At 46.9% G+C, this 12,655-nt stretch overlaps 1 protein-coding gene across 1 annotated transcript; it reads left to right on the forward strand.

The window, feature by feature from the left end:
* Window positions 1-515: 515 nt before the first annotated feature.
* Window positions 516-11,812, forward strand: LOC120964736 (uncharacterized). The gene is made up of 3 exons (XM_073499020.1): window positions 516-794; window positions 8,394-9,460; window positions 10,208-11,812. The coding sequence occupies exons 1-2, from the start codon at window positions 516-518 to the stop codon at window positions 9,402-9,404; spliced, it is 1,290 nt and encodes a 429-aa protein (XP_073355121.1). The 3' UTR covers window positions 9,405-9,460; window positions 10,208-11,812.
* Window positions 11,813-12,655: the final 843 nt, after the last annotated feature.

Raw genomic sequence — 12,655 nt, forward strand, 5'->3', positions numbered from 1 at the left:
TGCCAATCCTATTTTATTAAATCTTGCATGTTCCCAGAAGCATGAGGATATTCTTACATCTTCCAAATTCTTTCCCTAACCCTATCTTTCTTTTTCTTCTCTCTAGTTCTTTTCTGCTAAAAGAAATAAGAGAGAGAAGAGAGAGACCCCAGCCGGCCCAGCTGGGCCTCCCAACAGCAGCCGGCCCACCTCCGCGGCCCACCTAAGCCTAACCCTAGACGCCAGAGACCGAGCCCATCCCTCCTCTCATTCTCTCCCGATCCATTTCCCCTCTCCCTCTCGTCCTCCCTCAGCGCCGCCGCGCCTCCTGCCACTCCACCTCCGACCCCACCGGAGCGGCCAACTCCAGCGGCCTCTCCTTCGCCCCGCTGCTCCTCTGCCTCAACTCCGGCCGGATCGACTCGGTTTCCCGCCGCCTCGCCAAGTCCATGGAGCCGCCTACCCGTGCTCCTTCTCCTCGCCTTGTCCTTCGAGGACCGGCGCCGCCGCCGGCGACCACGAGGCGGGAGACCGCCATGGATCACCGCCCGAAGCTCTTGTTCCACCGCCTGCTCTGCTTGGATCCGGCGAGTCCTTGCGCCTGCTCTGCTCCGCCCCCTCCTGTGCTCCACCTCCGTCGCGCCAAGGCCGCTGCGACCACGAGCGCTGCTTCCCGTCTTCGTTGCCACCACAGGAGCCCCAAGCGCCATGGCCTGGGCTCGGCCTCGAGATCCTCAGCGCCGCCGTGGCTGCTGCTTGCTCCGTCGACCCAGCCGCAAGTTCCAGCCGCCACCATCTTCTTCCAGGAACGCCAAGTCCGTTTTCAAACGCCTCTGCACCCCCTGCTTCTCCATGGGTTTTGTTCGTCGTCGCTGTCACCCGAGGCCCTTGTGTTGCTTTGTTTGGACCGTCAAGATTGACAAGATCGCCAAGGACCGTACCCGGACCGCCAAGCATCTTCTCTGTGAATTTTGCCAAGTACCACAACAACGCGTCAAGTACCTCTACCGCCATCTACGGAAACACCAAGTACCCTTACGCGCGAAGACGCCAAGACCGTTTCGGGATTCACGTGTACCACTACCGCTGTCAAGTTCGACTACCTTCGTGTACCACTACTTCCCTCGGCGACCCGTGAACAACTACTCCCACTACCGTCGAACCCGAGCCACTCCGAAAATGCACGCTTCGAAGGTATAACCGCCGAGACGACGCCCGTGAACGGATGATTGTGATGTATGAGTTGCACGTGTTCGAACCATGTCCAAATTGTTCCTTGCACGTTGCTCGTTTGCCATGCCGCCGTTCCGTGGGAACCCGGTAACCGGGACCACCCCACCATTCTCTTGCGTGTTTCACACATCCGCAGAATTCTCCTTGTGCCGGTACCTCCGTGAGCTACCGGAACCGATATGTTGCCGTGGCACCATTTTCGGATTCGTTGCCGTGGCACCCCTTCCTTCCGCCATGGTGACCAAATGCTTCATAACATGCTCTTGTCCACGTTTTATAAAATTGATTAAAACTTGCATTGTCATCCGCATCATGATAACAACATTTAAAATGTCTACAATTGATGTTTGCATTAAATTGCTAAATGTCATGAGGATTTTCCGGAAATTGTTGTTTGTTGTTCTGGCCTCATTTAAAATAGCTTAAATAGGTAGTTTCCTCATGCTTTACCTCTTGCCATGCTAATCAACATTTAATATTGTTCGGTACATGACCGAGAGAGAACTAAATAACTGATGTGGTGTTTCGTCAATATGCAACTCGTTGCATATTGAACTCCACTTAATTTGTAGTGTTGTTTGTTGCACTTTGCCATGCCATACCTCATTTAAACCGGACATGCATCATACTTGATTGTGCATCATGCCATGTTTATGATTGTGTGTTTACCGTGTTGTTTGCTTCTTTCCGGGTTGCTTCTCTCGTTAGCTTCGGTTTCTTTCCGGAGTTGTGAGGATTCGTTCGACTACGTCTGCTTGTCTTCTTCATGGACTCGTTCTTCTTCCTTGCGGGATCTCAGGCAAGATGACCATACCCTCGAAATCACTTCTATCTTTGCTTTGCTAGTTGCTCGTTCTATTGCCATGCTGCGCTACCTACCACTTGCTATTTCATGCCTCCCATATTGCCATGAACCTCTAACCTTTGTCACCCTTCCTAGCAAACCCTTGTTTGGCTATGTTACCGCTTTTGTTCAGCCCCTCTTATAGCATTGCTAGATGCAGGTGAAGATGAAGATTGCTCCATGTTGGATTATGTTTATGTTGGGATATCACAATAGCTCTTATTTAATTAATGCACCTATATACTTGGTAAAGGGTGGAAGGCTCGGCCTTATGCCTGGTGTTTTGTCCCACTCTTGCCGCCCTAGTTTCTGTCTTACCGGTGTTATGTTCCTTGATTTTGCGTTCCTTACGCAGTTGGGTGATTTATGGGACCCCCTTGACAGTTCGCTTTGAATAAAACTCCTCCAGCAAGGCCCAACCTTGGTTTTACCATTTGCTACCACCTATCCCCTTTTCCCTTGGGTTCTGCAGACTCAAGGGTCATCTTTATTTTAGACCCCCCCGGGCCAGTGCTCCTTCGAGTGTTGGTCCGAACCGAGCAGCCTGCGGGGCCACCTCAGGGAAACTCAAGGTCTGGTTTTACTCGTAGGTTGACTTATCCGGTGTGCCCTGAGAACGAGATATGTGCAGCTCCTATCGGGATTTGTCGGCACATTCGGGTGGCTTTGCTGGTTTTGTTTTACCATTGTCGAAATGTCTTGTAACCGGGATTCCGAGACTGATCGGGTCTTCCCGGGAGAAGGTTTATCCTTCGTTGACCGTGAGAGCTTATAATGGGCTAAGTTGGGACACCCCTGCAGGGTTTAAACTTTCGAGAGCCGTGCCCGCGGTTATGTGGCAGATGGGAATTTGTTAATATCCGGTAGTAGATAACTTGACACTTGACCTTATTAAAAACGCATCAACCGCGTGTGTAGCTGTGATGGTCTCTTCTCGGCGGAGTCCGGGAAGTGAACACGGTTTCTGGGTTATGTTTGACTTCAGTAGGAGTTCAGGATCACTTCTTGATCATTGCTAGTTCACCACCGTTCCGTTGCTTCTCTTCTCGCTCTGCTTTGCGTATGTTAGCCACCATATACGCTTAGTCGCTGCTGCAACCTCACCACCTTCCCCTTTCCTACCCTTAACTTAAATAGTCTTGATCTCGCGGGTGTGAGATTGCTGAGTCCTCGTGACTCATAGATACTTCCAAACAGTTGGAGGTGCCGATGAGACCAGTGCAGATGACGCTACTGAGCTCAAGTGGGAGCTCGATGAAGATCTTGTCCGTTATGTTGTTTCTTTTCTTGTTGATCAGTAGTGGAGCCCAGTTGGGACGATCAGGGATCTAGCAGTTGGGTTGTCTTCTTCTCTTTTGGTTCCGTAGTCGGACCTATGTGTGTATCTCTGAATGATGTATGTTTTATTTATGTATTGTGTGAAGTGGCGATTGTAAGCCAACTCTTTATCCCATTCTTGTTCATTACATGGGATTGTGTGAAGATGACCCTTCTTGCGACAAAACCACAATGCGGTTATGCCTCTAAATCGTGCCTCGACACGTGGGAGATTTAGCCGCATCGTGGGCGTTACAAGTTGGTAATCAGAGCCATCCCCGACTTAGGAGCCCCCTGCTTGATCGAATTGCTGGCGTTGTTGAGTCTAGAACAAAAAAATGTTTTGAGTCTTAGGATTATATATATCAGAGAGTAGGATTCGTTTTACTCCTCAGTCCCTTCGTCGCTCTGGTGAGGTCTCCTGACGTAGAAGTTTTGACTATTCTCTCCTGAAATTTCACTAAAAATTTTTTTAGGATCACGCGGGTATCTTGGAATCGTTCCGATGGTTTTGTGACGAGAACATTGTTCTTGGTGCCTCCTGTCTTTTAGGGGTTGTGGCAGTGTCCCGGGGAGTTGAGCTCCGAGGTGTTGTCGTCACAATTTTATCGTTGCAGTTCTGGAATACCTGAGTTTCGCCGACATCGAAATCTCTTTTATGCAGTTGTTGGTGAGATCACCTCGACGCCACCCAGTACTGGGGCGGGAGTTCGGGAGTATTGCCATAACTTGTATAACGGATGCTTTTCGAAGGTTGAGGTAAACGATTTCCGGAGTTTTCTTGGTTATGTGTTGACGGATGGATACAGCTGGATCTAGGTATTGTTTAGTTTGGGTGATATATTTTTTGTCCCCTGTATCCCCTACACTAGATTGCATAACCAGAAAGTTTCGGGAGTTTATAAGTGGGAATTCAAGTAGCCTTAGGATATCTTTCCGACAGATGCATGATATGAGATTGGGGTTCGACGTCTAGTGGTCCGCCTGTACACGGTTGATTTTAGAGTGGTCTCGTAGTGTCTTAAAGAGTCCTTGGCTATAACGACTCGGGGACGCTTCGTATGTCATGTGCACTGCCTTGTACATGATGGTGCTGTACGATCGAGCCCGTGTGGGCCCCACCACGAAAATTTCGGACGGAATCTCTATCATATGTTTGTTCCGGCTTATTCTGCAAGCCAAATCCTTTGTTTTGTTTTATTTGTGGTATTCGAGTTGCTTCTATGACAAATGTTGAATCCATACCTTTCCTAAACGGTGTTCTCATATTTCTATGTGGATGATAATCATTCTTGATCATCGAGGTCGTCATGTTAATTCTTTTTCCAACCGGTGTGCTTCTCTTCAAGTGAATCCATCATTCTCCCCATCCGCAAGATCAACTCTAAGTTTTTTTTCTCAACGGTGTTTATTCCATCTGCCCCAAGTTGCCTTTGTTTTTCCCGCCCTCCCACCCTTCTTCCTTCAAGGAATCAGATTGCTTAATCTAGTATCCATTTTTATTCACGTGAAGTACCTTCATTCTTTTCAATCAATGTTCTTATCCGGTGATTTTCCATGAAGATGCTCACGAAACTTCAAGTTCATCATTCTTCATTCTTGTATTCTTTTCCGGTGGATTCAATTCAAGCTTTCGGTGTTGATCATATTCCCTTCCTCGTTTCAAGTGTTTTCGTATGTTGGTTCATCTCTTAATCATTCCCCGTTTGCTATTCAATTGTTCCGGAGTGCTGAAGTTATCCCAGAGGATTCAAGTTCCCATTCTCAATTCACTCAAGTTCTTTTGAGGATGCTATCTCATTCAAGCCATTCAATTCAACTAGCGCAATCTCTCTTTTAAATCATTTCAACGGTGTTTCTCTTGAGTGGGCCCTAACCCACAGGTCTTTTCCCAGGATCTTAGCTGACTCTTCTAATTTTTCTGGAGTTATTCTCAAATTCATTGCAAAGTTTGACGTAAGAATGAATTATCATCAGTCAATTGTCTTTCTCCAAGATCTTTCAAATTCTTTTCATCGTTGGTCCAACATTTCTAAATTTCATTCCGGAGTGCCTCAACAATTCATGGTGGTGTTTCTCATCGTCATTCTCAACATTTGAAGACCGAAGAAGAATTTCTCCTAAATCTTGGTCCGTTCTCTTGAAGATTCATGGTTCTAGCTTATGCCATCCTCTCATAATTGTTTTCGATTGTGAGAATTCTTCTCATACCCATCCGGAGCATTTCATAAGTTGTTTTCGCTTCTTGATCATCCAAAGGCCATCATTTCAGAAGATTTCTTCGTTTTCAGCTTTCAGCTCTCGTTCTCGAATTCTTCCGGTGCATCGTTCAAATATCCTCTAATCAGTTCACGATCTCTTCGTTCTCGTGTATCTAAATTTTGTCAAGTATCTTCATTCATTTTCTAATTCTTTCCGTTGAATTGTGCCTTTGCTACTTTCATTTTCAATTCTTACGGTGGTTCGTTCAAGATTTCAATTCCTTCGTTATCATATCAATTTATTCGTTGTTTCAATCCTACCGGGGGTTCGTTGAAGACTTTTCTCAAGTTTGCGCAATATCTATGTTAATCCTTTCTACGAGAATAAGTAGTATGCAAGATCCATTGCTTGTCATCAATTTAAATTGGTGATGGATACGCATAACGTAATTCTTATTCTTGTTTCATCCAAGTGTTTAATCCTTTCTTTTGGAGTTCGTTCATGATATCAAATTCTCGGTTCCAAGTTGTTCTTCTTTTCTTTCCGGAGTTTCAAGTTATTTCAATTATATCATTTCAAAGCTTCATCTAATCATTGCAAGGCTTCTCCCGGAGTTCTTTTCAATTTTCCCTTTCATTTGATCATTCTTTTATTATCGGAGTTCTTCATGGAGGCTCTACATGGTGGTTCGTCAAGGATTCCTTTCATTTTTCAATTGTTCTTCAAGATTTCTCTTGAAGTTATGATCCGTCAAGCTATACTCTAAAATAAACATGGTGTTCAACACATGTCTTGTTTTGAGGAGTTCAAGTATTCTTCTTCTTGCATTCCAAAGTGCAATTCTTTCTACCTTATCTTTTGAGGTGGTGTTATGTCATTCTTGATAATTTCCCTTCGCGTTTCATGATTCACAAGTTTTCAAGGGTGACATATTTAAATTCCATCATGTTCTGTTTCGTTCAAGAGATCTTTTCAACCAATCAATCTTTTTGTTGGAGTTATATTGGGTTATAATTCACCTAAAGCCTTCCCTAAGGAATGTAGCTATTTGTGGTGGTTATCAATGATCCAAATTTTCTCCTTCTCGTCTCAGTGTAGAAGTTTTCATCTCCTTGTTGATATCAATCCAATCATTTGTTTCCGTTAGTGGCGGGTTGTCACCTCATAATTTTGAGAAGTTTTCCATAAGCCCACTACAAGCTTGTTCTTTTCGTTGTTGGTTTTCCAACAACTCCGTTCTAACCTTCTTGGAAGGATGCTTCCCAAATTCAATTGTGGTGGAAGTTATCATTTTATTCTCCGTTATCTTATTCCGACGATCTATCTTCTATTCGTTCGTCCCAAAGGCATTGTGATGTTGCTCTCTTCGACCAATCATCTTGTTTTGTCAAGATCATGTAATTTTTCCTTTCTTAACCGTTTAGCCGGAGTGTCGTGTTTTCATTCGAGTTTTCTCATCATATCAAGTTTCGTCTTCTTCCTCAACCGGAGTGCGGTCTGAAATCTTTCTTTTCCCTTGTGCCATTCTTTCATTAGTACCGGAGGCAATGTGTTGTTAATTTCATCGAGTATCCTCTCATCTTGTCAAGATCATGTTCAATTCCTTCCATTTACAGTCGGAGTGCTGCCCAAATTATATCATTCTTATTCCTTCCTATCTTGTTTTAACCGGAGTGGTTTAAATATCCATCGTGTCATTTAACCTCAAGGTTCACATGGTGTTCCTTGTTTCTCTTTTCTACCGGTGTGCTTTCATATTCCTTTTGATCCGTTAAGCACTTGTTTATGTCCTTCAACCTACAAGGTTCTTGTGATGGTCCTTGTTCCTCTTGCTGAACGGAGTGTTTTAAATTTTGTTCACCTCCGTCGTGTCATTTCTTTAAGATTTGCAACCTCTCAAGGTTCTTTGGTTTCACTCGTTTGTCGAAGAAGCAACTTAGTTTTACCTCTTCTCTTCCTCTCCCGATTTCTCCGGCGCCATCCTAGATCTCGGGACGAGATCCTCTTGTAGTGGTGGAGTGTTGTAACGCCCCGAGACCGACGCTTCAGAAGACTTCCTTATTTTCGTGATCGCCGCGTGTTTCTTTTGGTGCTTGCTCTTTTATTTTTGCATTGCATCATGTCATCATGCCATCGTGTCATTAATCCTTGCATCAAAACTCAACTAAATAAATTGCATGGATCTTCGATCCATTTAAATCGAGGGAATGCACATGGTGATTTCTCTTTATAACATATATCCTCCCAATATTATTAGGGAGCTATTTTAAAAATATTCGATTATTTGGAGTTCACCTTAACACACGTGCAGAATTAATCCTATGCCTTTTCTGCTTTGAGTCGATCTCTCTAACCTTGCCAATTCTTTTCCCTCTTTTCGAGGCCCTTCCTAAATGTTCAACATGTTGGACACTTTGTAATCCTACTCCTTCTTCTCATCTTCTTTTCTGTTTCATCTTGCCCTTTCCATCTAAAACATCATCTAGTGCAACACCCCATCACAAGCGTCTTCCTTTCAATTCTCACCCATTTATTGCAAGTGGTATTTTTTTCTGTCCCAGTAAAATGTTCACTTACTTTATGTAAATCTTAAACCATGCCAACTACCTCTTTGCCAAATTTCATCTCTTTTAAAGTTGTTTTGGTTGGGCTAAGAATTTACTCAAGTTTGAATCAAATTCAAACTTGTTTAAATTTTCTGTCTCTAAAAGTTGACAATCCTATTTTATTAAATCTTGCATGTTCCCAGAAGCATGAGGATATTCTTACATCTTCCAAATTCTTTCCCTAACACTATCTTTCTTTTTCTTCTCTCTAGTTCTTTTCTGCTAAAAGAAATAAGAGAGAGAAGAGAGAGACCCCAGCCGGCCCAGCTGGGCCTCCCAACAGCAGCCGGCCCACCTCCGCGGCCCACCTAAGCCTAACCCTAGACACCAGAGACCGAGCCCATCCCTCCTCTCGTTCTCTCTCGATCCATTTCCCCTCTGCCTCTCGTCCTCCCTCAGCGCCGCCGCGCCTCCTGCCACTCCACCTCCGACCCCACCGGAGCGGCCAACTCCAGCGGCCTCTCTTTCGCCCCGCTGATCCTCTGCCTCAACTCCGGCCGGATCGACTCAGTTCCCCGCCGCCTCGCCAAGTCCATGGAGCCGCCTCCCCGTGCTCCTTCTCCTCGCCTTGTCGTTCGAGGACCAGCGCCGCCGCCGGCGACCACGAGGCGGGAGACCGCCATGGATCACCGCCCGAAGCTCTCGTTCCGCCGCCTGCTCTGCCTGGATCCGGCGAGTCCTTGCGCCTGCTCTGCTCCGCCCCCTCCTGTGCTCCACCTCCGTCGCGCCAAGGCCGCTGCGACCAGGAGCGCTGCTGCCCGTCTTCGTTGCCACCACAGGAGCCCCAAGCGCCATGGCCTGGGCTCGGCCTCGAGATCCTCAGCGCCGCCGTGGCTGCTGCTTGCTCCGTCGACCCAGCCGCAAGTTCCAGCCGCCACCATCTTCTTCCAGGAACGCCAAGTCCGTTTTCAAACGCCTCTGCACCCCCTGCTTCTCCATGGGTTTTGTTCGTCGTCGCTGTCACCCGAGGCCCTTGTGTTGCTTTGTTCGGACCGTCAAGATTGACAAGATCGCCAAGGACCATACCCGGACCGCCAAGCATCTTCTCTGTGAATTTTGCCAAGTACCAGAACAACGCGTCAAGTACCTCTACCGCCGTCTACGGAAACACCAAGTACCCCTACGCGCGAAGACGCCAAGACCGTTTCGGGATTCACGTGTACCACTACCGCCGTCAAGTTCGACTACCTTCGTGTACCACTACTTCCCTCGGCGACCCGTGAACAACTACTCCCACTACCGTCGAACCCGAGCCACTCCGAAAATGCACGCTTCGAAGGTATAACCGCCGAGACGACGCCCGTGAACGGATGATTGTGATGTATGAGTTGCACGTGTTCGAACCATGTCCAAATTGGTCCTTGCACGTTCCTCGTTTGCCATGCCGCCGTTCCGTGGGAACCCGGTAACCGGGACCACCCCACCATTCTCTTGCGTGTTTCACACATCCGCACAATTCTCCTTGTGCCGGTACCTCCGTGAGCTACCGGAACCGATATGTTGCCGTGGCACCATTTTCGTATTCGTTGCCGTGGCACCCCTTCCTTCCGCCATGGTGACCAAATGCTTCATAACATGCTCTTGTCCACGTTTTATAAAATTGATTAAAACTTGCATTGTCATCCGCATCATGATAACAACATTTAAAATGTCTACAATTGATGTTTGCATTAAATTGCTAAATGTCATGAGGATTTTCCGGAAATTGTTGTTTGTTGTTCCGGCCTCATTTAAAATTGCTTAAATAGGTAGTTTCCTCATGCTTTACCTCTTGCCATGCTAATCAACATTTAATATTGTTCGGTACATGACCGAGAGAGAACTAAATAACTGATGTGGTGTTTCGTCAATATGCAACTCGTTGCATATTGAACTCCACTTAATTTGTAGTGTTGTTTGTTGCACTTTGCCATGCCATACCTCATTTAAACCGGACATGCATCATACTTGATTGTGCATCATTCCATGTTTATGATTGTGTGTTTACCGTGTTGTTTGCTTCTTTCCGGGTTGCTTCTCTCGTTAGCTTCGGTTTCTTTCCGGAGTTGTGAGGATTCGTTCGACTACGTCCGCTTGTCTTCTTCATGGACTCGTTCTTCTTCCTTGTGGGATCTCAGGCAAGATGACCATACCCTCGAAATCACTTCTATCTTTGCTTTGCTAGTTGCTCGTTCTATTGCCATGCTGCGCTACCTACCACTTGCTATTTCATGCCTCCCATATTGCCATGAACCTCTAACCTTTGTCACCCTTCCTAGCAAACCCTTATTTGGCTATGTTACCGCTTTTGCTCAGCCCCTCTTATAGCATTGCTAGATGCAGGTGAAGATGAAGATTGCTCCATGTTGGCTTATGTTTATGTTGGGATATCACAATAGCTCTTATTTAATTAATGCACCTATATACTTGGTAAAGGGTGGAAGGCTCGGCCTTATGCCTGGTGTTTTGTCGCACTCTTGCCGCCCTAGTTTCTGTCTTACCGGTGTTATGTTCCTTGATTTTGCGTTCCTTACGCAGTTGGGTGATTTATGGGACCCCCTTGACAGTTCGCTTTGAATAAAACTCCTCCAGCAAGGCCCAACCTTGGTTTTACCATTTGCTACCACCTATCCCCTTTTCCCTTGGGTTCTGCAGACTCAAGGGTCATCTTTATTTTAGACCCCCCCGGGCCAGTGCTCCTTCGAGTGTTGGTCCGAACCGAGCAGCCTGCGGGGCCACCTCAGGGAAACTCGAGGTCTGGTTTTACTCGTAGCTTGACTTATCCGGTGTGCCCTGAGAACGAGATATGTGCAGCTCCTATCGGGATTTGTCGGCACATTCGGGCGGCTTCGCTGGTTTTGTTTTACCATTGTCGAAATGTCTTGTAACCGGGATTCCGAGACTGATCGGGTCTTCCCGGGAGAAGGTTTATCCTTCGTTGACCGTGAGAGCTTATAATGGGCTAAGTTGGGACACCCCTGCAGGGTTTAAACTTTCAAGAGCCGTGCCCGCGGTTATGTGGCAGATGGGAATTTGTTAATATCCGGTAGTAGATAACTTGACACTTGACCTTATTAAAAACGCATCAACCGCGTGTGTAGCTGTGATGGTCTCTTCTCGGCGGAGTCCGGGAAGTGAACACGGTTTCTGGGTTATGTTTGACTTCAGTAGGAGTTCAGGATCACTTCTTGATCATTGCTAGTTCACCACCGTTCCGTTGCTTCTCTTCTCGCTCTCCTTTGCGTATGTTAGCCACCATATATGCTTAGTCGCTGCTGCAACCTCACCACCTTCCCCTTTCCTACCCTTAAGCTTAAATAGTCTTGATCTCGCGGGTGTGAGATTGCTGAGTCCTCGTGACTCACAGATACTTCCAAACAGTTGCAGGTGCCGTTGAGACCAGTGCAGATGATGCTACTGAGCTCAAGTGGGAGCTCGATGAAGATCTTGTCCGTTGTGTTGTTTCTTTTCTTGTTGATCAGTAGTGGAGCCCAGTTGGGACGATCAGGGATCTAGCAGTTGGGTTGTCTTCTTCTCTTTTGGTTCCGTAGTCGGACCTATGTGTGTATCTCTGAATGATGTATGTTTTATTTATGTATTGTGTGAAGTGGCGATTGTAAGCCAACTCTTTATCCCATTCTTGTTCATTACATGGGATTGTGTGAAGATGACCCTTCTTGCGACAAAACCACAATGCGGTTATGCCTCTAAGTCGTGCCTCGACACGTGGGAGATATAGCCGCATCGTGGGCGTTACACCCGGAGAGTCAGCCAGGAAGCTCTGGACTAGGTTCTTAGTTAAAAGGAACCAAATCGTCGACTGTCCGGACGCGGAAGCCCTCGCGGCCTTCAAACACAGCGTCCGGGATGAGTGGCTGGCACGCCACCTCGGCCATGAAGGACCTAAATCCATGACAGCCCTTTACCGCTCTAATGACCCGCTTTTACGCGGGAGAAGACAGCTGGCTCACTCGTAGAAGCGATAGCGCCGGCGACTCGGGCACTTCCGAAATCCGAGACGGCAATGGAAAGCCACGATGAAGCAAACACAATAGTCACAATGATAATGAAAGATCACACGACACAGCGGTCAACGCCGGATTTAGCAATCCCAAACCCGGTCAACGGAAAAAGCCATAAGGTGAACCGAGACGGACCATCCAACCTAGACAGGATATTGGACCGACCCTGCCAGATTCACGGACACCCCGATAAACCAGCTAATCATACCAATAGAAGCTGTTGAGTCTTCAAGCAGGCCGGCAAGCTCAACGCCGAACACAAGGGGAGGAGTCCGCCAGGCGATAGGGACGACGGAGAGGTTCACCAACCAAATACCGGGAGCCAAAACAATTTCCCCCTGAAGATCGATCAACCCCGGAGCGGAAATAGCAGTCCGGCTTCCACTGCCCACCTCACATACCCGCAACATTTGCACCGCGTATACATCACTACGCACTTAAGATACCATGGGCATTGGCAGAAGCACAATACG

Source organism: Aegilops tauschii, chromosome 5 (assembly GCF_002575655.3).
Source record: "Aegilops tauschii subsp. strangulata cultivar AL8/78 chromosome 5, Aet v6.0, whole genome shotgun sequence".
NCBI classification, from domain to species: Eukaryota; Viridiplantae; Streptophyta; class Magnoliopsida; order Poales; family Poaceae; genus Aegilops; species Aegilops tauschii.

Coding starts and splice junctions, on each gene's coding strand:
- LOC120964736 (XM_073499020.1), top strand. CDS start 516: ATGGATCACCGCCCGAAGCTCTTGTTCCACCGCCTGCTCTGCTTGGAT. Junction 795..8,393: donor TCTTCTTCCAGGAACGCCAA/GTCCGTTTTCAA, acceptor TCTTCTCTCTAG/TTCTTTTCTGCTAAAAGAAA.